Here is a 23768-nt window from a genome sequence, read left to right as displayed (position 1 = left end):
AGGTTTCAGATCTCTGACACCATACAAGTGGAAAAGAGCCTTCTTCATGGAAAGACAGGAGATAAAGGAGCAGCCAAGATTGGAAGGCATAGTGGGAGTAAGTAGAAGGTAACAGGGAGGCAGAGAAGATAGGAAAGTATGTATACATAAATACTGAATGGAAAGAAAACGCATCTTAGTGAGATAGGCTGTCAATTTAAGAAGGTCCTTCAGAATAAGAACACTTTATTTATAGGAGTAGTAGAAAGGCATGCATAAACACTTGAATGTGAAGTATTTAACATGACAAAGCTATTTCTCACTATTACGATGAGACAGTAATTAGACTCCTCATCACGTGCTCTATAGTTTCAGAATTCTGGCAAAATTCTCAGAATCCATCCAACTTTTTTGGATAATGCTAAGTAGCAGAATTGAGGGGGCCTCCAATCAGTTTTCCAAAGAGTACTTAGTTATAATTAAAATATAGAGGCAACTGTCCTGCTAATAAAATTTAGTATCTGTATCTAATTCTCCCTCCTGCCTTTTCCTAAACCTAGCAGATATTAAGCCAACAGGCAGCCTGAATCTTTTGATGGCAACTATGGCAACAAGGCATTGTATTGACCAACCATACACTTGGTTTTGCAGTCAGTAGGTGCCAGTGTGTCAACTCTAGCTCTAAACATAATGGCATCAACAATTTCCTAACATCAATTTAGCATAGTATTTCCTTCAGGAATCTCTCAATTTCTAGTTTTAGTCAATAACATTATGACCTAGGTTTGTGGCTCTCACCCACGTTATGCTCATCCCAACTCTTTAAAAATATCCATTAATCTTAGGGCCCCTGCTTCTGGTTTAAGTTCACTAAACTATCTCTTCAGACTGTGAGAAAACACAGGCGGCTAACCTTCCTTCCCCCCCCCCCCCCCCCTCCAGAGTTAGCATCAATCCCTACAGAGAAGGCGAGAAGTCACTGAGTAAATTCCGATAAAACTTATCCAGATTCACACTTCACTTCCACTTACTATCCATGACTAGGATGCTATCTGAATCACTCTTTCAGCTATCATTCCCTAACTTCAAATAGACTCCAATGGATGCCTTCTCATTCAGTGCTATCAAGCCTAATTTTATATTTCTTCATTTTCAAAACTCGGAGTACTCACTACTGTGAGTCTCTGGAATTAGATTAAAATTGGCAAAACCATAATAAAGCACCCATAACCTCATAGTAATAGATAAAAGAAGAGAATGAAGGGATCAAGGAACACCACCAGAGACCTATGAGCCTGTTGACAGATACCTTCTTAATTAATCCAGCTACTGAAGCCTAAGTACTAGTAGATCCAGTCTTCTTGACCAAAAACTCAGCAACGCTTTAAAAGAAGTGGGACAATTCCCTCCTCTCATAACCCTTGCCAAGCACTATGGCAGGTGTTTCACCTGGCTGAACAAACCAACACCCCTTCTGAAGCTTTAGTCAAGATAAAGACTAAATCTATGCAGAAGTACATTTTTACTCACTTACTGTATAAATTGAACTATTCAATAACAATTTTTCAATGAGGACTCTATAGTTAATAGTTACCAAAACACTTACAGGGCCTGGTAAAATATATTAAGCCATGCACGCTGTAACAACAAAAATTCTAATGGGCAGCACTTTCTGATTCCAGTTTGTAACTCCATAAAATGCAATTACACCACAGGCATTAATGGTTTTAATTGAGCCAATTATGTACTAAGAGGTAAAAAGACTAAAAATACACACTAAATTATACGAAGTCTTTAGACTAAATAACACTTGGGAGTTAACAAAATACTTGTGGGAAAACATATCACAGATGGTCAAACAATAGAGCAGTGGTATCACTTGGAGCTTTTTCTATTAATTTTTTTTTCATTTTTTTATTTTTAAGTATATTCTTGTTTCAGCTGTTAAACCAAATGCCTTTAGGTCAAAGCTGAAGGGCTCACTAAATGCAAGTGAAATGATTCCTTTCTTTTGTAAGAAAACATGCCCACAAAACTCAGGGCCAATTTCAGATATTTGCAGAAATAAAGAATTACAGATTTCTATCTGCCCTACCCTGAAACACCACTGGCAATGAAATGATTATGCATGACAAAAAAAACAAAAGGAAGATATAACAGAAGCACAATTCTTCCCATAATCCATCTATTTAACCACAGTAACCCATTTTCCATGCTGATGACTTGCAAGGACTTATAATCACATTTTAGGTAGCTTCCCTTCACAGAAACACTTAGTTCTTATAGAAGCTCTCAGACTGTAAAACAAAAGTGTTTCATAACATTTCCATGTTTCACAGATGCACGCTCATCTATCAAGATTTGGAATATGACAGTCAAGTAGAAATTTCTGACCCACATACTAGGGCAAGCTGGAATAGTTTAAGCATCCAGTCTCCAATGAAGGGGGTAGAGAGAGCATCCACTTGTGATGTTACTAAATGGTGTTAACTCACGGTTCTGATAGACTTAACACCACCACTCCCCACCTCCCCCCCACCTTTCTCATCTCAAAGAAGCAAAGCCTAGAAGTCAAGCAAAATGAAGAAGGTAACATTTGCAGAACAACTTTTTGTAAAGACCAATTGTGTTCACTGAAAGCCCACTCATACAAGTGTCCAAAGCTGTGTTGAAGCCCTACACATTAAGATGTAGCTTAGTCCATTTTAGACACTTTTTATTTGGAGCTACTTACAGCAGCAATTAAGCAAGAAATAGTTCTACTTGAGTGTATCTTGCTATCTATAAAGAGCTCTGAATGTAAGAGCAAACAGTACTTGGCAATAAAAATTTTGATGAGGCCACCTGAGAAACAATGCAGAACACTAGTTCAGAGACCACAGACTACTAATATGGCAGAACATAGCTTGAAAGAAGAATTCAGCAGCATCAGCATACAGATCATAACATCAAGGCTTGCTTAGACTTCAGTGCCAACAACTTTAAGCAATACCCTAGTAGATAGCTTTGACAATGCCTGCTTATCAGGACTTAAAGCCCCCTCAAACACAATGTATCTTCTGCATAAACAAAAGAACAATGATATCAATAGTGTCTGCAGCAAGTACACCTAAATGGCTGTACGTAAAATTGTTTACAAAATACATCTTATCCTAGCTGCACCACCTATGACTGGCCTCATTTCATCTAACTACTAGCTTGAAAGAATTCAGAGGCAGAACACATTACATAAGCAGAAGACATCCCTTTTAGCAATGACTAAATGACTAATTCACAGCTGGATATTAGGAAAAATGTCTTCTCAGGAAGAATGGTAAGGGCATTGGAACAAGCTGCTCAGGGAGGTGATGGGAGTCATAGTCTCTGGAGTTGTTCAAGAAAAGGGTAAATGTGGCACTGAGAGATATCGTTAGGGGACATGGTGGTGATGGGTCGGCAGCTGGACTAGACGAAGTGATTCTAGTCTAACGTTAACAATTCTTTGATTCATGTCCAAATAGATGTGAAAAATGAATATCATCTACGATCATTTCAATTACACAGGTACAATCTTAAAAGTCATGTTAGGCAACTATTTCTGAATCATGGGAGGTGGTTGCTTCTGACCAAAGAAGAAAAAGCTAACTTTAGGGAGGTGTGGATGGCAGATGTTAACTTACAGTCCCCAGCTACCAAAGGGACAGGTAGAAAGAGAAATGTCAAGAGAAAAGAATGGGCGAAGCTCACTCCCACAGCACACAGAAAGAGAATTGAGACAAAGGACAAAACTGCAGCAAGGGAAATTACAAAGTTAAGACAAAAAAAATAGTCAGGGTAGCCAAACACTGGGACAAGCTGCTCAAAGAGGTTGCGAAAATGCATCTTCAAAAACACAGCACAACATGATCCATCACCAGAAATAGCCCTGTGTTGAATAGGAGAAAAAGCCCATCATTATGAAGTTAACTGTGTGTCTTTTAAAAAGAAAAAGTTATGAAATTTTCCACTAGCAATAATCCAGGCTAAGATGACACTACGGATAAATAGCAGGCAGACTCAAGCCCAAAGGGTGAGTCAACAGCTTGCTGATGTCACAGCCAGGAATAGAGCTCAAATCTTTTCTTTCCCCTCTCTTTTTCTGTTAGTAAGCAAGGCAAAGGAAGGACTATTTTTGTGTTCATGCACAAAACACAGTAAAAAAAAAAAAAAAAAAAAAAAAAAAAATCACCACCACCATGTTTGAGAAACAAAATGGTGTTTTTTTTTTTTTTTTTAAATCTTTCATTTTGTCAAAAACCCTAGCTTTTATTTTTCCTAGGTTACACACAGCTGTAAGCCACAAGATTTCCTATCTTCTTTAATATTGAATTCAACATTATTGTACACTTTATAAAGAAATTTAGACTACTACACAGAAAGTACTCACACACTGTATTTCACCAAGTCTGTTTCCTTTCTTGCTTTCCTAACCTAAGCAAGAAAAGCTTTAGGTACTTCCACTTTCTGCAAGATGCCAAGCACATCTGTTTTGCCCCCTTTGCCACCAACAACTCAAGCCTGTGAGCTGGAAAGCTATCTGTCTTATTGTTGTTTAAACTGTTCAAGTGGAAAATAACACCACTGAGGAGGAGGCGAGGCAGAATCAGCAGCACAGGTAGGAAGGCCAGCCAGTTGGTTCACAAGGAACAGTGAACTTCAACATCTAGGAGTTGAGTTGTATTATGTCTGCACAATTTTCCTACATTGAAAAGATTGCTATTTCTACAACACACACTAAGAATTGGCCCTTTCTCCCTAGCTATGATCACAAGGCAAGCAATTAACAGTCGATCACCTAATAGTATTGCTTAGCAGTACATACTCCTAGCTGCCTCATCACTGCCTTTCCGACTTCATTTGGGATATATCTAATCCACTCGTTTCCTCAATAATATGCCCTGCAATTGCAGGATCCAAATTTAAGCAACCACTTAAAATAACTGCTATCCTTTCAGAGGCATAAAAATGTACCATAACTAGGATTCAAGACTATGTGCAACTTCATTCAGTACACACACTTGAAGCTTCAAAGGTAAATACACTTCCGCCTCTAGACAGCTTGCCAGGTTTTATTTTTCTTCACACTTGCACATGAAGGATTAGTTACATGAGCGCAGTATCATTATGTAACTGTATTAACCCATACAATATGCAACTTGAGGACTGCTCTCAGTTCTAATTCCCATTTCACAAGGGAAAGTCACAGAAAACATGGCACAGACACACAGGTCACCTTCTAACAACCAGGTGAACGTATTAGGATTCCTGAGCCTAGAACAAAGATTACAAATCTACACACTGAGCAGGATCTTAAGACACAGCAGAATCGAGCGGAGTTGTTCACCTTTTTCAGCACAAGAATCTGAGAGCAGAGAGTTAAACCAACACACTGGAGCTCCAGGACACTCCAAAGAACCAGTTCTTTACACAAGCAACAATTAGGCCATGAAACTCCTTCCTCCCCAGCATTCCTGATGCAAGAGCTATTGATAAAAAGCACACCTGAAGTTATTATACACACTACAAATCACAGTTTGTGGAGCTGGGATAAGTATTGCATGGACACCAACAGACATTTTGGTCTGCCTCCTTCGCCTGGGCATTCTCTCCCATAGCCTGAAGAGTTGGACTGACTGAGCTTTGAGTAAGACATTTTATTTATCACAGGTTGCCACAGAAATTGTTTCTCTTTAAAAAGAAATTATGAGCTTACAGATTTCCACAGTAACTTCATTGTTAAGGAATGGCTTCAGTTCCAGAAGACATTAAGAGAAGAGACAAAAAGAATCACCTGAAGTTCTGTGTGCGAGACAGAGAAACCTAAAAAAAACCAATACAACAGTTCTACAAACTCACTCTTTCAGCACAATCACGCAAAAACACTGCTCTCCACAATGCGCCATTTAGATGGCAGGTGCATCTGGGCTTCTAAACTGTTTTAATGAACAGTTTTGTTTTTGTCTAGTCATATTTCCTACATGCAGGCATCCTACTAAAATAATCAGGTGCCTTACAGCACTGCTGTAAGAAATCTGCCAGGAATCACTGCTCAAAACACTCCATTATTCAGTCATTAAGTGATTACAGTTGGAGAAAATGCACTATAAGCTAACCTAGCAATTTACTTAGCTTAATTCCATTTTACAAGACGTGGCCATGCCACTGCTCTGCCAGAAGTTTACAGGATGCCTAGCAGCCCTAAACCAAATATGCTATTCATAACACAGCAAGGAGAAAAAACAAGAAAAAAAAAAAGCCAAGATAATGCTAAAACCTCAAACTGCCTCCCTGCCACATATGCAGAGTTTTCCAGACTTTGAGGACACAGGCCATTAGTATCATACTTTTGATTATTAGGGGACTGCTAACAAAATGGAAGGCATTGAGGTGTAGCAGAGAAAACGCAAAATCCCATTTGAAAGCTGACACTGTGAACTTAGTGGCAGCTAAACAGGACGCGAAAAGGCAATAGGAACGCTGGAGGGAGACCTGCACCAGTACGGTGCTCGGTCTGCTGCAAGCCTAACACCTGAGCTGGAAGGAAGGAACACACCAGAAAGAAAGAGACGAAGTTTATTTACAAGTTATCACAACTGGACTGCAAGAACGTCTAATTAGCAACAGCGGCCTTACTAACTACGTCCACAACTGTAGAACACATTTCCTCCCCTCCTCCGACGCGCAGGAGCTCGCGAACGAGCCCGCCCCGGCTGCGTGAAGAAGCGCTACCGCTTTCAGGCAGTCCCAAGGGGAACGAGCGAGACGCCAGAAGCCACGCTGCGGCCACCAGAGAGATCACTGGGGACGGGACGGCCGCCCCCATCGCTTGGGGTACCCGTGCAACGTTCCCTGCCCGTCCCGAGAGGCCACACCGGCTGTAAGGCCCCACCACCATCAGAGCAGTGCAAATCGCCTTGTCCTCGCCGGGGCCGGAAGCGGAGCCGCGCCGGCGCAGGGACAGCCCACCGCCGAGGGGAGGGGTGCATCCGCCGCCCCCCGCCCGATCCTGCGCCCCCGGAGGCGGGCGGCCGTCGCCTGCCGGCCCGCAACTTATCGCGCAGGTCTAGTCCGCCGCTATGCCGGGGCCTGTACCTGCGTTGGAAGTCCTGCTCGAAGGGGGCCAGGTAGGGGTCCCGCTCCAGCAGCTCCGGTAGCTTAGGCGCCTGCGGGCCTTGCGTGCCGGAGACGGCCATCTTGCCGCCACGGCTCGGTGGCGCCGGGCACGGCCGCTATATACCTCTAGACTGGGGGGGGAGGGAAGGGGGGGTCTCTGATCGGGGCGGGCGAGGAGCCCACTGCCTCTCACCGCGCGGCGCCGCCCACCGGCGGGGGCAGCCCCGGGACCGGGAGCCGCCCGCCTCCGTTGCCACTCCCCGCCCGCGTTTTGCCTCGCGGCCTTGGGCAGGGTGGGAGGCTGCGGCTGCGGGTGACGACTCGCGGGCTCTCTAAGGGGTACAGGGTGCGAGTGCTGAGAAAGATTCCTCCGCTGCTCGGCTGGGCGCTGGGCAGCTCGCAGCCGAGCGCAGCGGTGCGGCTCCGACGGATCCATGAGCTCTCATAAAACGCTGCGTGTGTTTGGCGGAGTGTTGCTTCGCAGGGGCCGGAGGAGGCTTGAACAAAGTAGAGTGAGTTTAGTGGATCCTAAGGCAGCTGTAAATGCTGAATAGCACAGATAGATTACGAAGGACAGATTATCAATCAGCGTGTCTCATTTTTGAACAGGCCTCCAGATATCCAAGGCAACTCTTTGCCAGCCTGACCGTGGCTGTAGGCCAACGTCCAGCAGTAGAGCAATATTGCTTTGTTAATACACGTACTGACAGTGTGTATTTACAGGCCTCTTTTTGAATACTGTTTAGCCACAGGTTATAAACTTTCCAGCACTAGGGTACTTGACACTGCTTCCACAACTGTCTCCAAGATTTCTGTCCTTGGTTTGTAACTCGTCTCCCCTGCCTTGGCTTACTCTGGATTTAGAGTGGCTTCCTATTCTGCTGCCAGGTGACAGCCTATAACAAACTGCAGCAATTATTTGTAGCTTCTCCAAAAATTAGCTGAAGTGACAGTTTTCAAAATTATTTGTTTCATCAAATGGTACGCATTTAACTACACTGTATTTCCTTCCTTGCAGCAGTATGCATACAAAAATCCAAGAACTAGGACAAGTGCTGTTCGATATCTTTATCCATGGCATCAACAGTAGGATTGAGTGCACCCTCAGCAAGTTTGCGGAAAATGCTAAGCTGTGTGGTGTGGTCAGCACATCTGAGGGACCAGGATGCCATCTGGAGGGACCTAGACAGCCTTGAGCATTGGATCCAGGTCAACCTCATGAGGTTCAGTGAAGCCATGTTCAAGGTCTTGCACCTGGATCAAGGCAACCCCCTTTATCAGTACAAGATGGCAGTGAAGGAATGGAAGGCAGCCCTGCAGAAAAGGACTTGGGGGGACTGATGGATGGGAAGCTGGACATGAGCCAGCATTGGGCCCTCACAGCCCAGAAAGCCAACTGTATCAAAAGTACATCAAAAGAAGTGTGGTCAGCTGGTCGAGGGAGGTGATCCTGCCCCTCTACTCTACATTGCTGAGATCTTACCTGGAATAGTGTGACCAGACATGGAGTCCTCAGTACAAGAGAGACATGGACCTATTGGAGGGTATCCAGAGGAGGGCCACAGAAATGATCCAGAGAATGGAATACCTCCTCTGTGAGGACAGGCTGTGAGAGCTGGGGCTGTTCAGCCTGGAGAAGAGATGCCTCTGGGGAGACCTGAGTGCAGCCTTTCAGTATCTAAAGTGGGGCTGTGAGAAGGGGACAGACACTTTAGCAGGCTCTGTTGTGATAGGACGAGTGGAAATTATTTCAAATTAAAGAGGGGAGACTTAGACTGGATATAAGAAAGAAGGTTTTTACAGTAAGAGTTAAGTTTTTCATAAAAGAGGCACTGGAACTGATTGCACGAAGAGGTCATGGCAGCCCTGTCCCTGGGGACATTCAGGGTTTAGGCTGGATAGGACTCTGAGCAACCTGATCTGGTAGGTGCTCCTGTTCATTACAGGGATTTAGACTAGATGACCTTCAAAGACCCCTTAAACGATTCTGGGATTCTGTGAAATTGTTACATAATTTGCCCCATCAGAAGGCCTGAGCAGTTTCTGTTTGTTTTGTGAAATAAATGGCATTAAACATCAGAGCTACCTGTCATAACCAGCTTACAATGGGATTTCTTTTTCTTTTTTTTTCTCCCTCAGTGATTTCTTCAGTCTCCATCAGGACTGAAAACCTGTTACATGCTTCAGAACTGTCTATGTAGCAGTGATTCCCTTGTCTGTGTTAAACCAAAGTTTAGTAACTCTTATCTTATTTCTGACATCATGCTATGCACGCTATGTTTTCTTTTGCAAACTGTCTCTGCCATTCCCATAGTTATCTGGTGGGGCAAGCTAAAAGGGGAGCAAATCCAGCTGTTAATCAAGAGCCAGTAACTTGTTTTTCACAGTAGCTAACATTTTATTTGTACTGCTGTTTGAGGCTTCCAGCTGTAATGGAGACGTTGCCTGCTGCTGAAGAGGAAGGAAGGGGGAAATCCCTGCAGTCTTTGAATATACTACCATAGGAAACAGGAGCTTCATTTTGAGCACAGTCTGTTTGGTTTTCTTAATTATCAGAAAGCTCAACAGGTTCAGAGTGCCATTATTAGCTATTTGGCTTAGGCACAAGAGAGGGATTTATAAATTGGCATTAGCAATCTATGTAAACAGCACAAATATTGCTGTGACTTCTAGCTCCCTGGAGACAGAGACCCTTTCTTAACCTTTGCTTGCAAGATTGTAAGCAGAAATAACACAGTATCCTGACTCGCATCCAAGCATCCTTGAATGTCAGGAAGTTAAATTCTCCAAGTAGCCCCAAGTGCTATATTTAATACCTTGTGAATTAGGAAATGGATAACCATTCTATTTGTATCCGTTCATGTTCAAGTTTACAACTGAGGTGTGATTTTATCTGCCTGCTCAAAGACACAAAGGCATATATTACTGCGATCATCTATTCCAACACAGTCTGGCTGAGACTCTAAGGCCAAATTTGGCTCTGAGGACATTGCCATTTAGTCTTCTACCTAGAGGCAAAAAGGGCACTCGAAACAATAAAAGTTGTCTCAGTAGATGAATGTTTGTTTGTATATTTGTCTGACATCCATACAAAGATAGCAGCTGCCAGTAGAGATAGGAAGAAGGGGTGGATGGTAATAACTGCACTTTTGGGGGACAGTAATCAATATAAAAGGAGTGGCATCTGAGGCATGTGTCTGGCCCCCAGTTACCACCAAGAACAGAGTATAACAAACCACTTCAAATTAGTCTTTCAAAGGATGTTCATGATTAAGCTGTGTTTACTTTAAAATGTTGCATAGCAGTGCTATGCAATAACTAGTTACGATTCTTAGAGTGGTTTCTGTACAAAGTTCAAAAAGAAATCAAAGTTTTGTACTCAAGAACATTCAAGAACTGACTATTCATGTGGTGCACTACAACAATTTTCATTTTCTCATATTTTGCTTTTACTTGCAAAAGTAGGCCGAGATGCTAAACTGTAGGAACAAGGTTCTTTCTTTGAAGCACTGGTTCAAATTCTTCCCACTATTGTGGCTCTCAGATTGGCCAGAGACCATCACATGGTGTTAGCTGGAGCCTGCAAAGAGACAGACGTGGCAGTTGTTAAGGGTGATGTGTTTTCCTTCCAGTATAGGTATAAAGTGGGTACTGCAAACATCCAATACATTTCTTAATTATCACTAATCTACATGGTCTTTACATGTAGGTCAGACAATGGCAACTGAGATTAAACAAGTTCTTTATCCCTGTCTTTGAGCTTTCCAAGGCTCTGCTGAGATGCAGGAGGAAAAATGGGCAATGTTGTGCAGTTGCTGAATCTCAGCAGCATGTCAGAGTTCTTCAATTAAAACATAGTTTTGCAGTTTTTGTAAGGATTCAACTGTTAATTAGTTACTTAGGAAGAATAAAGGATATAACCTTGAAAATTACAGCAAACATTCCATGAGTCCATTAGTATATCCTTTAATTAGTTTATGGTTTGGGAGTTTTGTTTTTGTTGGCTTTTTTTCTGTCAGTTTGTTTTAAGAAATGTATTATTCATTGAGGTTGTCTTTTTAGGTCTTACCTTTGCCCTCCTACGGTATCAGGAGCTTTAAATAACAACACATCTTTAAAGATCAAAAGTAATCTGAAATCTAAACTACTAAAAAGCCAGTTCAGATTGTCAAATTCCACTAAATGCTCTTGATAGGACTGCTATTTGCACTTAGCATACAGAACCAAAATCATACTCTGGCAGCATGAAAGCTCTAGCTAATGGCTGCTTTTTGCTTTCATGTTACTGAAGTATTGCTGTGATCTGGTGTCCTCATGGAACACCTCCCCTGTGAGGACAGGCTGAGAGAGCTGGGATTGTTCAGACTGGAGAAGAGAAGCCTCTGGGGAAACTTGATAGGAGCTTTTCAGTGTCTAAAGGGGAGCCGTAATAAAGAAGAGGACAGACTTTAGTAGGGTCTGTGGTGACAGGACAAGGAGAAATGGCTTCAAACTAAAAGAGGGGAGATTTAAATTGAACATAAGGAAGAAGTTTTTTACAATAAGAATGGTGAGGCTCTGGTACAGGTTGCTCAAAGATGTGGTGGATGCTCCGTCCTTGGAGACATTCTGGGACCTAATAAGGTCCTTTCCAACTCAAAAGATTCTATGATTCATTACTACTTAGTAAGAATATTTTACTTCATGTTATTACATCACCTCAGTAATACTCCATTTCTTTTTGTTTGTTTTGCTTTTGTTTCATCTTTGTAACAAACAGATAAACATTTATACTTTAAATAGTAGTCTTTGCACTTAACATATACTTTTTTTTTTACCATGGTTTTGAGATCTTAATTACAATCATATATAAGGTTAATTTTGAGTTTTCTGAGTTAATGTTATCCTACTTCAGCTGGAATTATGCATTGATGTTTCTCAGTTTCGAATGCCCTTCATTTTTTGGTATCTCTTTTGGTTTTTTGTTAATCTCTCAAAATTCTCCCTGGATATTGGATTCAGTCTCCTAATTCCACTCAAGAAACATTTGATCTCTGATTTTAGTTTAACTAACCACTCTGTGAAGATATTTCTCCCATTCTGCATGATCAGCTTCTACAGCAGGGTTCTCATACCAGTTCTGGTTTCCACTACTTTCATATTTCAACTTCTTTGTTAACACTTCATTCTCCTTGTGTCTGCTTAATCAGAATAACCTAAATTGTACGGATCTCAGCTTGTGCCAGTATTCATTCTTTCTGCATTATGTTTTCTTCTCAGGCAACATCCAACCTCATCATTTTCCAATTGTCCATTGGTTCCATCAGGACAGTAGACATTTCCCAATGATCAAATTGTAATTTGGAGTCTACAAAGGTGAAGTATAAGCCTTTTTGGCTGCAGCTGAGAGGTATGAATGGCCTTTTCCCTTATGTCACTCTTCAGTTCGCAATCCAGTAGAGACGTTGGAGATGCTGTTCCAGTACATTGAATCTTTTCCAGTTTCCTCACTGTATCTGCATGTTTGTGCTAAATTTAACTGCTTTCTTGCTACACTATTTCCTACCAGTGCATATATGCATAGATTGCTTTGCTTTTGCATCTTATCTTGTCATATCCCTTTTGCCACATTTTCTTAAGAAGAATGAGTGTAAATACTGATAAAAATAACGGTGTTACAGCTTCTGAGTCATCTGCTCAGTTTGATATTTTCAAATTTGCTGCTTACTATCTATGATGGCTGATATCTCTTCTCCCCTCATATAGGCTGCTAGCTTATTCCATGTTGTTCTGGTATCTATAGGCCCTAAAACTAAATACACTCCAGGCCATCCATTATAGTTACTTGAATACATCTGCGTTTTTAAACATTCAAGGCTTGTCAATTTCGACTATGTTGCCATGCACAAAACATTAAAGAGTCTGACAACTTTTTTCTGCTTCTATTATGTCTCTACTTTCTTTTGGCTTATGACCATCATAGTGGTATAATCATTCAAATTCTGGTCTTCCTTCTTAAGTTCATACAGTGTTATGCATCCACTCATCATAATCAGTTTCTAGATCTTTTGAAAGAATCTGGATCCCAAAGATTTAGTCCCTGCTTAATACTGTTTCCTCACCTCATCTATTTCTTCCAAAAAGTAGAAATGGACAGATCCTAGGTGCAGGGTCCTAGATAATTCCTAGGAGCAGAGTTGGAATGTCCAGCAAGGGACTGGTTTTGTTTTTATCTTTCCTAAGAATTGCAGAATTATAGAATCATTAAGATTGGAAAAGACAACTAAGATCATCTAGTCCAACTGTCAACATCACCATGCCTGCTGAACCATGTCCTCAGAGCCTTGGTTCCCCTGTCAGTGGCCTTGTCCTTTACTAATAAGCCATAAGAAAAACAGTCTCTGTTCAGCTGAGTCATGAGAGGTAGCAAAGACAAAGATCTCTGATCACCTAGGGCTATGATCAGAGGCTTTAAAGCAATCTTTGGGCCTCCAATACAATGTCCACCTAGTGCCAATTTGCCAAACTGCCACATTTTCTTTCTGAGATTTTCAACAGTTGGCATCCACCACAAAGACTGACACCTATCTAAAAGAGATTTGCCCAAAGTGAACTGCAACCAGATCACTGAATGATTTAGCTACTATTTCTCTTCTTTCCTCAGATTATCAGTGATCATGAGTCACCTGGGCTCAAAATTTATTAGTTATTTATTTGTTATAGTATACAAACTATTTACAGTAAGATGAATGGTAAGATATCTGACAATTCATGGACCAGTGAATGCCCTGAGTCTCTGGAATCTATCTGCTGTTTACTTTGTGTCACCACTTAGTCTTATAACATAGTGTTCTAAGCAAAATTACTATCACGTATATATTTTTGCTTTAATATCAACCATTTATCAATTTAACTTTTTTATTTTTTTTTAAGATGTAATACAGCTCTCAGTATCTGGTTAGTCAGGTCATTAGTAGTCAAATAACAGCCATGGTAGCACACTGTAAATGAGAAATGCTTTAAAAAGTCTTCCATGCCTTTGTCTTCCTCTATTAAAACTTGGTCTCACAGACCACATTGAGATCCTCTGTTATTTTTCTGTTACTCTTTTTCTGGCTCTTTGACCTTTGCTGTTAAAGCTTTGGTTTATGCAAATAGTGAGATTTCTTCACTGATAAGATTGTTATCCAAATTATTAGTAATGTTTGTTTTTTCCCTATTTCCCTGTTTCAGCTGCACATTTAAAATACTGAAATGCTTGTACGGTTCACAAATTATCTATTGCTTCTTGGCCTGTGCAATCTTTCAGCTTTCCTCAGTAACTCTTATGTTGTCTTCTGTTTCAACACTTGCACAAGAAAAACTCACAAAGGATTCCATCCTGGGAGCTGAGTCATTCTCTAAACCAAGAACTGTCATTCTCTGTACATAAAATATTCCTCTGCAGAGCTTAAGGGCAAGTATTACATATGTGATTTTATGTTGATTTTTCTTTGGCTTCTCTTACTTTAAATTGCTTGCATATCTGAATCAGTATACCACATTATTTATCTGTACACACCAAAACTTTCTTTGCATTCATACAATTACATAATGTGTTACATAATGCCAAAATGTTAGTTATTTTTGTGTTCTAATTATTTATTTGATAGTCATTTCAAAAAATACACTCACATTTTCACTTGTTTTGTATTTACACCTAATTCTCTTGAACTTTAACTACTTCCTATCCAGGAAACCTCCAGTCCTCAAGGAACATGATCTGTACAATCAAATTGTTAGTCCAGTCACACCTCTAAAAGACAGTCATGGTGAATAGCAATCTAGCTTTAGTCATCTGAGATAGCTAACATTTAAAAGAGCTGACTAACAGTGACATGTATTAGACATGGAAAAAACAAGACCGGCTATTTATTTCTTTTCTTTTCTTAGCACTGTAAAGTACCTCACATATTCTTTGTATTTTTAAATAAACATTTTAAATAAGAAAACTAAATTCTGTGTTTGTGATTGCCAAAAATAAACGCTTTAGTAGGTTGAAACCACTCTAGCACTATAAGTTATTCCCATTATGACATTCTCTGCTTATGTTAAAATTGATGTGTGGGACTGAAAGAGATTTGTAGAAAGATTCCTGAACACCTCTGTTTTGATTTTTATTATACTTCTTGAAATAAAACTTTTCAGCTGATTTCTCCAGCATAATTTCACCTGTTAAAAATTCTCATGTTAGCTCTGATTTTATAAATAATGCCTTTATTAAATCTATAATTTTCCAGCCTACTACGTTTTTATTCCCCTTTCTTTACTTGCTTGCATACTTATCACTCTTTGTTTCAATGTTTTGTTTTGTCCTTTTAATTCTTTGTTTTACAGTAAGTCTTGTTGCACTGCTTTCCTTGACGAATTTGTATCTGCATAGAAGAAAATTGAGCCTCGTGCCAACAGATGAGATAGACTTTATGACTTCACTATGATCACAGCACATATTGATAAAAGCATGGAACTGTGAAGTATGAGATGCAAATGTCAAAATATTTCTTTGTTTTTGTAAGGAGTTGCAAAAGCAGTCATTCCTTTTCTGTACAATGAATTATGGGCATTCAGAACTGTAAAAAAGCCACTCTACCAAGAATATAAAAATAAATGCCATTTGTTGTTTTTTGTTTTGTTTTTCTAATTTCCTTTCTGTAGAATGTAGCATTAATATTCTCAAAAAGAAAAAAGCCAACTCTAAGAAAAACTATCACATTGCCTACTGTTTTTCTTAAATCTGTAAATGTTTTGCAGGTCTTATCTTAAGTCAGCTTTCTTGCTCCAGGTTTTGATCTTTGGAATAAATCTAACTTATTTTGGCTTCTAGCATTTGTCCTGTCGTTCACACAATTTCATTTGTATGTTGGCAACCAATTTTTCATAAACACTGAGAGTTCTTTCAGCACTGAACAATTGCAATGAATTGAGGTAGGTTCTGTTGTACTTCTGTAACAAATTATTGTACAACAACTTGAGTAGTTAAGGGAAAAAAGGCCTTTTTATAAGTTGGAAAATGGGCACAGTATGCATTTCAGGTTAATAACTTTTATATACTGCTTTGAGTGTACGTTTGCGTATTAACCAAAAGGCGGTTGATTAATTTTATTCTTTTTATTCTTTTCAAAAAAGTTTGGGTTTTTTTTTTTTTTTTTTTTTAATTACCTCCATTAGTAAAAAATATTAAATATTCTCTGACAACTTTCCATTAGAATCACAGAATGGCCTGAGTTGAAAAGGACCACAACGATCATTTAGTTTCAATCCCCCTGTTATATGCAGGGTCGCCAGTCACCAGACCAGGCTGCCCAGAGCCACATCCAGCCTGGCCTTGAATGCCTCCAGGGATGGGGCATCCACAGCCTCCTTGGGCAACCTGTTCCAGTGCGTCACCACCCTCTGTGTGAAAACCTTTCTTCTAATATCTAACCTAAGCCTCCCCGTCTCAGTTTAAAACCATTATGTTAGAGAAGATTCAGCAAAGGCTTAAATTTCTTTTGTCTTACACTCTAAACCTGGATAGCGAAGAAAATAAAATCGTCAAGAAGATGGTAGCTGCATGTAAATAAAATACTGTCATTCACAGACATAAATATGCAGAGGTTATAGCTGTGAGAGCTATTTAAAAATCAGAAGTCAGAATATAGTCATGTTTGGAGGAGTAATACATAAAGTTATCCCTCAGGAACATACCCTTCTAAAGTGTAACCAAATAAATATCACAGAATCACAGAATCACCCAGGTTGGAAGGGACCTCAAGGATCATGTAGTTCCAACCCCCCTGCCTAGCAGGGCCACCAAACATACACATTTAGATCAGGTTGCCCAGGACCCCGTCCAACCTGGCCTTAAACACGTCCAAGGACGGGGCATCCACAACCTCCCTGGGCAGCCCGTTCCAGGGCCTAACCACTCTCCTTGTAAAGAACTTCCCCCTAACATCCAACCTAAATCTTCCCTCCTTCAACTTGGATCCATTTCCCCTAGTCCTGCTATTGTCAGCCCTTTTGAAGAGTTTACTCCCCTCCTGGGTGTAGGTTCCCTTCAGGTATTGATAGGCTGCAATGAGGTCACCCCGCAGCCTTCTCCAGGCTGAACAAGCCCAACTCCCTCAGCCTGTCCTCATAGGGGAGGTGCTCCAGCCCCCTGATCATCTTAGTCGCCCTCCTCTGGACCCTTTCCAAAATCTCAATGTCTTTCTTGTACTGAGGGCTCCACACCTGGACACAGTACTCCAGATGGGGCCTCACAAGAGCCGAGTAGAGAGGGACGATCACCTCCCTGTCCCTGCTGGCCACCCCTCTCCTGATGGAGCCCAGGATCCCATTTGCCTTTCGAGCTGCCAGAGTGCACTGCTGGCTCATATTCAGTCTCTTGTCCATCAGGACCCCCAGGTCCTTCTCTGCCGAGCTGCTCTCAAGGACCGCTCCTCCCAGCCTGTACAGGTGCCTGGGGTTCTTCCGGCCCAAATGCAAAACCCTGCACTTTGCCGTGTTGAACCTCATTAGGTTCACCCGAGCCCAGCTTTCCAGCCTGTCGAGGTCCCTCTGAATAGAATTAGAATTAGAATTAGAATTAGAATTAGAATTAGAATTAGAATTAGAATTAGAATTAGAATTAGAATTAGAATTAGAATTAGAATGAAATAGAATTATTTCACATGGTGCTGTATAATTGAGATAACTTGGAATTCCCCCTCTTATAACACTTTTGATCTAACTGTTAGGTGTGACAGGGTAAGGTTCAATCTCCTCCTATCACAGGTTAGGAAAGACTTAGTTTTAAGAATTGAACTTAGAATTGAAGGAAGATAGTGAGTCTTCTTTTCCAATCTACATATTAATTATCAAAACACTCAGTGAATTTATGTTTGCTGACAAAATGACATACCTTGCTTACATATCAGTGGGAAAAAAAAAAATTTGAGTTTCTTGCTAATTGAAACTGTTGCTTTCCTCAAGTAACTATTCTAATGCAGTAAAACCAAGGAAAGCAGAGGAAGATTTTTTAAAAATATATAGTTCTGCTATAAGCAAAACAGCACCTGCTTCTTTTTAGAAAGAATCTGAATTTAACATAAGTCTTGAAAAAGTTACTAAACTCATATTCTGATCCGCCATTCTGAACCTTATATGACCATCTGCTGAATTGCTGGCTTCCCACTGATGTAAAACATCTTATTAAGTAAACGTAACAGTACTTGTACCTTAGAATTTGAGGAAGCAATGCCAGGGACATCTGCAGCCACAAGACAGGTAAAATGCTTCTATCCTCTTCTATTCTCCTCCAACAGTGGTTTCTTAACTACTCTTGGTAATTAAGAAAGACTAGAGAATACGTATGTCATTAGATCTATGTGTCTTTGTTTCCACAGGAACACCTTACCCTTTATTTTATTTTGTCCCTACTAATTCTTTGCCCCTGCACAGAGAAAAATAACTGCATAACTGCAGTTTCAGATATATGTTACAATGCCTTCTTCTGCTCAGTATAAAATATTTTTTTACTCACCTCCCAGTGTGCAGTCCACTGTGAATAAAATGCATTGCTAAGAAATTATTAATATATGCAACCTTATTTGACTTTCCTTTTAGTTGCTGAAATAAGACACTTAATTTCTTTACGAGTCTGTGGATGGATGTCTAGAGTTTATGGACTGTCAGAAGTGTGATTTAAGGATAACTAGTAGATCTGCAAAGCAAACAAGAAGCTGCTCAGTGCTGGGTAGTGACAGTGCTTTTTAAAGTCTGTTTAAGGATCCACTGTTCCTATTAAGATGTACAATACATCTGTAGATTTATTTTATATAGAACAGGCATCTCCAGGCCATTATCATCACAAAGTTACAAATAAAGTATAGAAATATTTCAGTATATTTTCAAAACACGTGGTACTAGGAGTAGATTAAGGAGTTTATTATTCGTGATCAAAGACAATAGCCGACTCTGCTGTAGTAGTGGTGAATAAAAGCAAAATTGAAAATGCTCTATAATTTCATCCTTTTAATAAAAAAAACCTCAGTGTCAGCTTAGAACTTGGTCAGTTTTTTTTTTCAAGAACTAATGAAAAATACAATGTAATTATTTTAATACTTAATTTTCACCCAATCTGGTAATGAATGGAAATAAAAAGCATTAAGTCTTTTAGAAACTTTTTCTCCACATGTTTAATATCTTTTCTATAAATTCAGAATTTGGTGTGTGCACTATTTTTGGTCTGTAAGTAATCCACAGATAATCTGGTACTAGCATTCATGTCTGGAAATTTGATATCATTTGGCTTGTTTGATTGAACTTACATGACAGTCCTGTTAGATGTGGGTACTTAACAAATCACTAGTCCTGTTCAAATATTATTCTGAGTGATTTTTCTCTGGTAGTCATTGAAATTCATTCTTTTTGTAAGGCTATAATCATGGAAGAAAAAAAATAATGGATCAGTAGATGTCTTAGCATATTTTTTTACTGATTTGACCAAATATTCACAAAGAAATATTTCTAAGCATTCAGTAACTGGCAGACTAACAGTGCCTTTATATTCAATAATACCATCTCATGGGAAAAGAATCGTTGCCGGATCTCACCTCCACCCAGTCTCTTCAATGCAGTCTTTTTGAGTGACAGGCCTCTGCCCACATGCTACCCACAGCAGAACTCCCAAGAAACTGCTTCTTTAAACCTGGCGGTAAGTCTACAGCATCCTGTATTCTGTATTCTTGCATTTAAATCTCCTTCTCAGAAGCACATCCCTTAAATTGCTAAATGCAGTACACTGTATTCTTTCTAGTATGAATGCCCTACAGCTACCACTTTTTGTCTGAGCTCCAAAGAGGCATTTCTGTCTCTATTCGCATGGCAAGCCAAGCTACAATTTGTCTCTGCATGATGCTTCTCTGTGGTACTACACCAGTGCACAACGACTTGCAATCTCTCAAAGAACTGTTTTAAAGAAAACTGCAAAACATTTGTCCATCTGTATCTCTCTGTGAAGCTTAACCCTGTGATAAGCATCACAAATCTGTCTGCCTCAGGTGTGCCAAGCAATAGTTCAATATCACAGATCTAGTACTCAGCACCCATCTTTGTGTTTTTCACATCCTTTTGAGATGCTGGTCAGTGATTCCCTTCCCCTCCCATTCTTTCCCACACTGGGTTTGCCCTGAATTTTGATTGTAACTTTTCAAAATAGAAAAGCAAGGGTATAACCTGGAGATAGGCAAAGCAGGGCATCCCTAAATTAGCAATTCTGCTATTTCTCATTCCAGAACTCTTAGTATGTTCTTGGAAAGTCTGGTTCTCTTCCTTCATTCATTGCTTATTTCAAGCAAATTCAATGTGAAAATATCAGGCAGTTAAACTGAAATATATGTAATATCTACGAAGAAGATATTACACCCAAGTTCTGAGGAAGTCGGAGACACTTTTGCTGCTAGTTAAGTTCCACTCGGTGTAAGCAACAATCAGAATATGACCCTGTACTACAGTGGTTAGAGAAATCATGGGCTGTTTATTTTAACTGCTACATTAACTAACCATGATTATTTTTAATGGAGTTAGTGTTGAAAGCATTACAGGTGGCATAAAGGAATTTTTGTAAGCAGGAACAAAGGAAAATAATCTGAACCTTTAGCAACCCCAGAGAGATAGCTGATGTTCCAATGTATTTGCAGTATGAGGCCTCAGAAGAGTTCTCAGTAATGTCCTTAGAGTTTAGCTCATAGATAAGACAGTTTCCTGTAGTTCATTTCCTAAGTTACTTCCTGCTGGCCTACAATATTACATCCATCTATCTCATCCTCAGGGCTTCTTTCTGTTGTTTTTTTTTCACCTGCCATACCTAAAGGTATGCTTGTGACCTCATTTAATCCTGAAGAGCAAGGATGCTAATTGAGTTGAAAATGGTAATGATGCATCTAATTTTCTCATATCTGTGTGCTCTCCCTCCTTTCAGAACACCTGACAACACCTGCATCCCAGAACAAGGGCTTCAACACATATTTTTCTGTGTTGCGCCCAGCTACTCCCTTGACCTATTATCTGGGGCAAATTGCACAGTGAATCAAACATGATTCCCTCCACATTTCTCTTCATTCTGTTTCTGAATAAGAGCAGATGTATGCTCAGGACATTTTTGTATTTGTTGCCGCAGTTAAAGCATAATTGGCTACATGAAAAAGAAGGGGGATTAACCACCTCCACTTCAGCTGAGACATCATCACCTTTACATTTAAGGCTGCCATTTGGTTTTTCAGGTATTTCAATTGCCGGTCAAGGAGCGGTTTAAGTCTGTAATATAATAATACTTGCAATTACCAGTAAATAACATTTTACAGCATTAACTAGCCTGTCCTTACAACATCCTTTGCAGGCAGGCAAATAAATGTTATTATCCTCATTTTACAAACACATTGATTAAGTGACTTGCCTAAAGGCCACACATCAATTTCAGTGTCAGTGCCAAGATTAGCACAAAGGAACTTCTGCATTGCAGTCACAGGAAAATAAATAAATAAATAAATAAAAGTAATATTAAGTCCCTCCCCTGAAACAAGCAATCACTTTTCAGACACTCAGTCTAAATAGTGTTTACCTGCTTTGCATCCACCATCAGTCCTGCGCTCTGTCCACCTGTTAAGTGCTGCTTGTTAATGACTCAAAAAATGGTTCCCAGCCTGCCATTAGCAGGGGAAGATTTGCTTTCACCTGCTAGTTTCATACCAGTGGCTGGCAGGTGCTGCCTCGAACATGTGTAGCTCCCAGGCTTATGGCTGAACCTGTGCTCAGGCAAGTGAGGAAGGCGTATGCTGCTCCTTGAAGGGCCTCAGTATGAGCACTGATTTGAAGATGCAGCAGTTGCAGCAAGAACACAATTAGGAAGACATTAAAAGGATCTTCCACCAATTAATAGATCATTGGCCTCTCCAACCAAGCATATTTTCAATTTCTAGACTGTGTACAGCCAGCAGAGTTCTCTATTATTGCTGTCGCTACTGTTTGGAAATTGTGGTAGTTGGATTGGCAGTATTGGAAATTGAGCCTTCAGCTCTAAAGCACATTAATGTCTCCAGTCCTCGATCTCTTGAGCTACTAGGTAAATTGCGCTATTTCAAAGCACTTGCTTCTATATTTGGAAATAATTTTGGTTTTGATCTACATCATTTGTTTCAGACTGAGGCGTTATGTCTATGTTCCTTTCCTGACTGACGAGCAATGCAGACCGTCATACATTCATGTATGACACATGGAAGTATAGCAAGTAACACAAAAATCTATTAAACACTGCAGTATTTCTAATGTTAAAACCCTGCTTTGTTTGCAGGCATTTATTGCTTAGTAAAAAAATCCAAATAGTAACAATTGCTTTTTCCCCACCCCCCCACTATAACATATGTTTCCTACCTGGAAAGACAAAACAGAGGAAGTCACTCCAGCACTTTTAACAGCTAATTAAGGCCATTCACGTGTAGGGATGGCAATGTTTTCTCCTGACTTAGGCACTGTTTACAAGATCTTCATGGCTCCATTTCTAAATGTGACAGAAAATCAAAATAACTGTGAATTTTTTGAACTTCAGTAGCATTGTTTGTCAGTGGATTCACAAATCTGTCATTAAAGCCTACAGAGTCATTTGCAAATACCTTAATTTGACCTAGTCATTGAAACTGGTATTGTGCCAATGTCTGAAAGAAGATACATTGAAAAATTGTCCAGCATTTATGATAGATACTGGTATTTCAGACCAGAGTCCCAGGCGATGAATTATATTCTTAATAAGCATACATAACAAAGTTAAATTTAGAAGTACACTTCGAAATGGTTGCCAAGTTTTTAACTGAAGGTCATTTGTACTTTTTTATTTTTATCCCAGGTGGGGAGAGTATGCACATGTAATCAAATGAAATATGTAGACTTAAGTACAAAATACTTCATATATTAGCCACATGAATTACACTTTTTTTTTTTTTTTTTTTTTTTTTTTGCCTTTTAGAGATCATTTCTTGCATTAAAAGAACAATGTTATATTGATTGCTTGCAAACCATCTATAGATTGCAGTATCAGATGCATTCATTAGGATTATGCCTGTCAAATTTTTATGTTAGCTTCATTATTTTTTAACAGCAAAAAATAAAACATCTTTCTAAACAAATGCTTAAGTGTGTGTGTGTTTTTAGCAGTTTATTGGTTTGGCTTCTAAGCAAGTCTGTAATCCTTAGTCTTCAACCTCAAACTGTGTCACATAAAGAGACTCATTACAGCGTAATGGAGGGGTTCTCTCGCTGGTGAAAGAGCAAATCATGGCTTGATGGCCATAGAGGTGATCGACTTCTGAAGCCTGGTAAATATTTTATCATGCCACAATTTCAGATGCTCAAGGGCTTCACAATTTTAATTGTGTTTTAATGATAGCAACTCTGTTCAATTATGTTCTCTGCCTACTTCAGATATAAGCACTTCAGTCTTTTAAATGGTATTATGTCATAACTCACCTGCAGGGCTGCTGCAATATTCGGGGTATGTCATCTCACCTTTAGAACTAGTTTTGTATGTAGGTTTACACACAAATACATAATCAAGAATAAAACATGAGGAAGTACTACAAAAAGCATTAAAATAACAGAAGATTGTATGTTAGCATGAAAATGGC

At 39.8% G+C, this 23768-nt stretch overlaps 1 protein-coding gene and 1 long non-coding RNA gene across 5 annotated transcripts in view; one reads left to right on the top strand and one right to left on the bottom strand.

Annotated features, from left to right (window-relative positions):
- Nucleotides 1–7238, bottom strand: part of GBE1 (1,4-alpha-glucan branching enzyme 1) — a 152786-nt gene extending 145548 nt beyond the window's left edge. For 2 of the 3 annotated variants that reach the window (XM_048933938.1, XM_048933939.1), the window contains exon 1: nt 7090–7238. In XM_048933938.1, coding sequence (XP_048789895.1) covers nt 7090–7190 — 101 coding nt within the window. In that variant the 5' untranslated portion in view covers nt 7191–7238. The remainder of the gene's footprint in view (nt 1–7089) is intronic. The other variant, XM_048933940.1, reaches the window with a different exon arrangement.
- On the top strand, nt 4270–23101 carry LOC125688210 (uncharacterized). Of its 2 annotated transcripts, XR_007374648.1 has the most exons (3): nt 4272–7121; nt 8129–9033; nt 12370–23101. It is a non-coding gene; the product is annotated as an uncharacterized LOC125688210 (long non-coding RNA). The 2 variants fall into 2 exon arrangements; XR_007374647.1 differs by lacking the exon at nt 8129–9033 and having other exon boundaries at nt 4270–7121.
- Nucleotides 23102–23768: the final 667 nt, after the last annotated feature.

Source organism: Lagopus muta, chromosome 1 (assembly GCF_023343835.1).
Source record: "Lagopus muta isolate bLagMut1 chromosome 1, bLagMut1 primary, whole genome shotgun sequence".
Classification (NCBI taxonomy): domain Eukaryota; kingdom Metazoa; phylum Chordata; class Aves; order Galliformes; family Phasianidae; genus Lagopus; species Lagopus muta.
The sequence above is the reverse complement of the archived record's forward strand: the minus strand, read 5'-3'. Positions and strand labels throughout refer to the sequence as shown.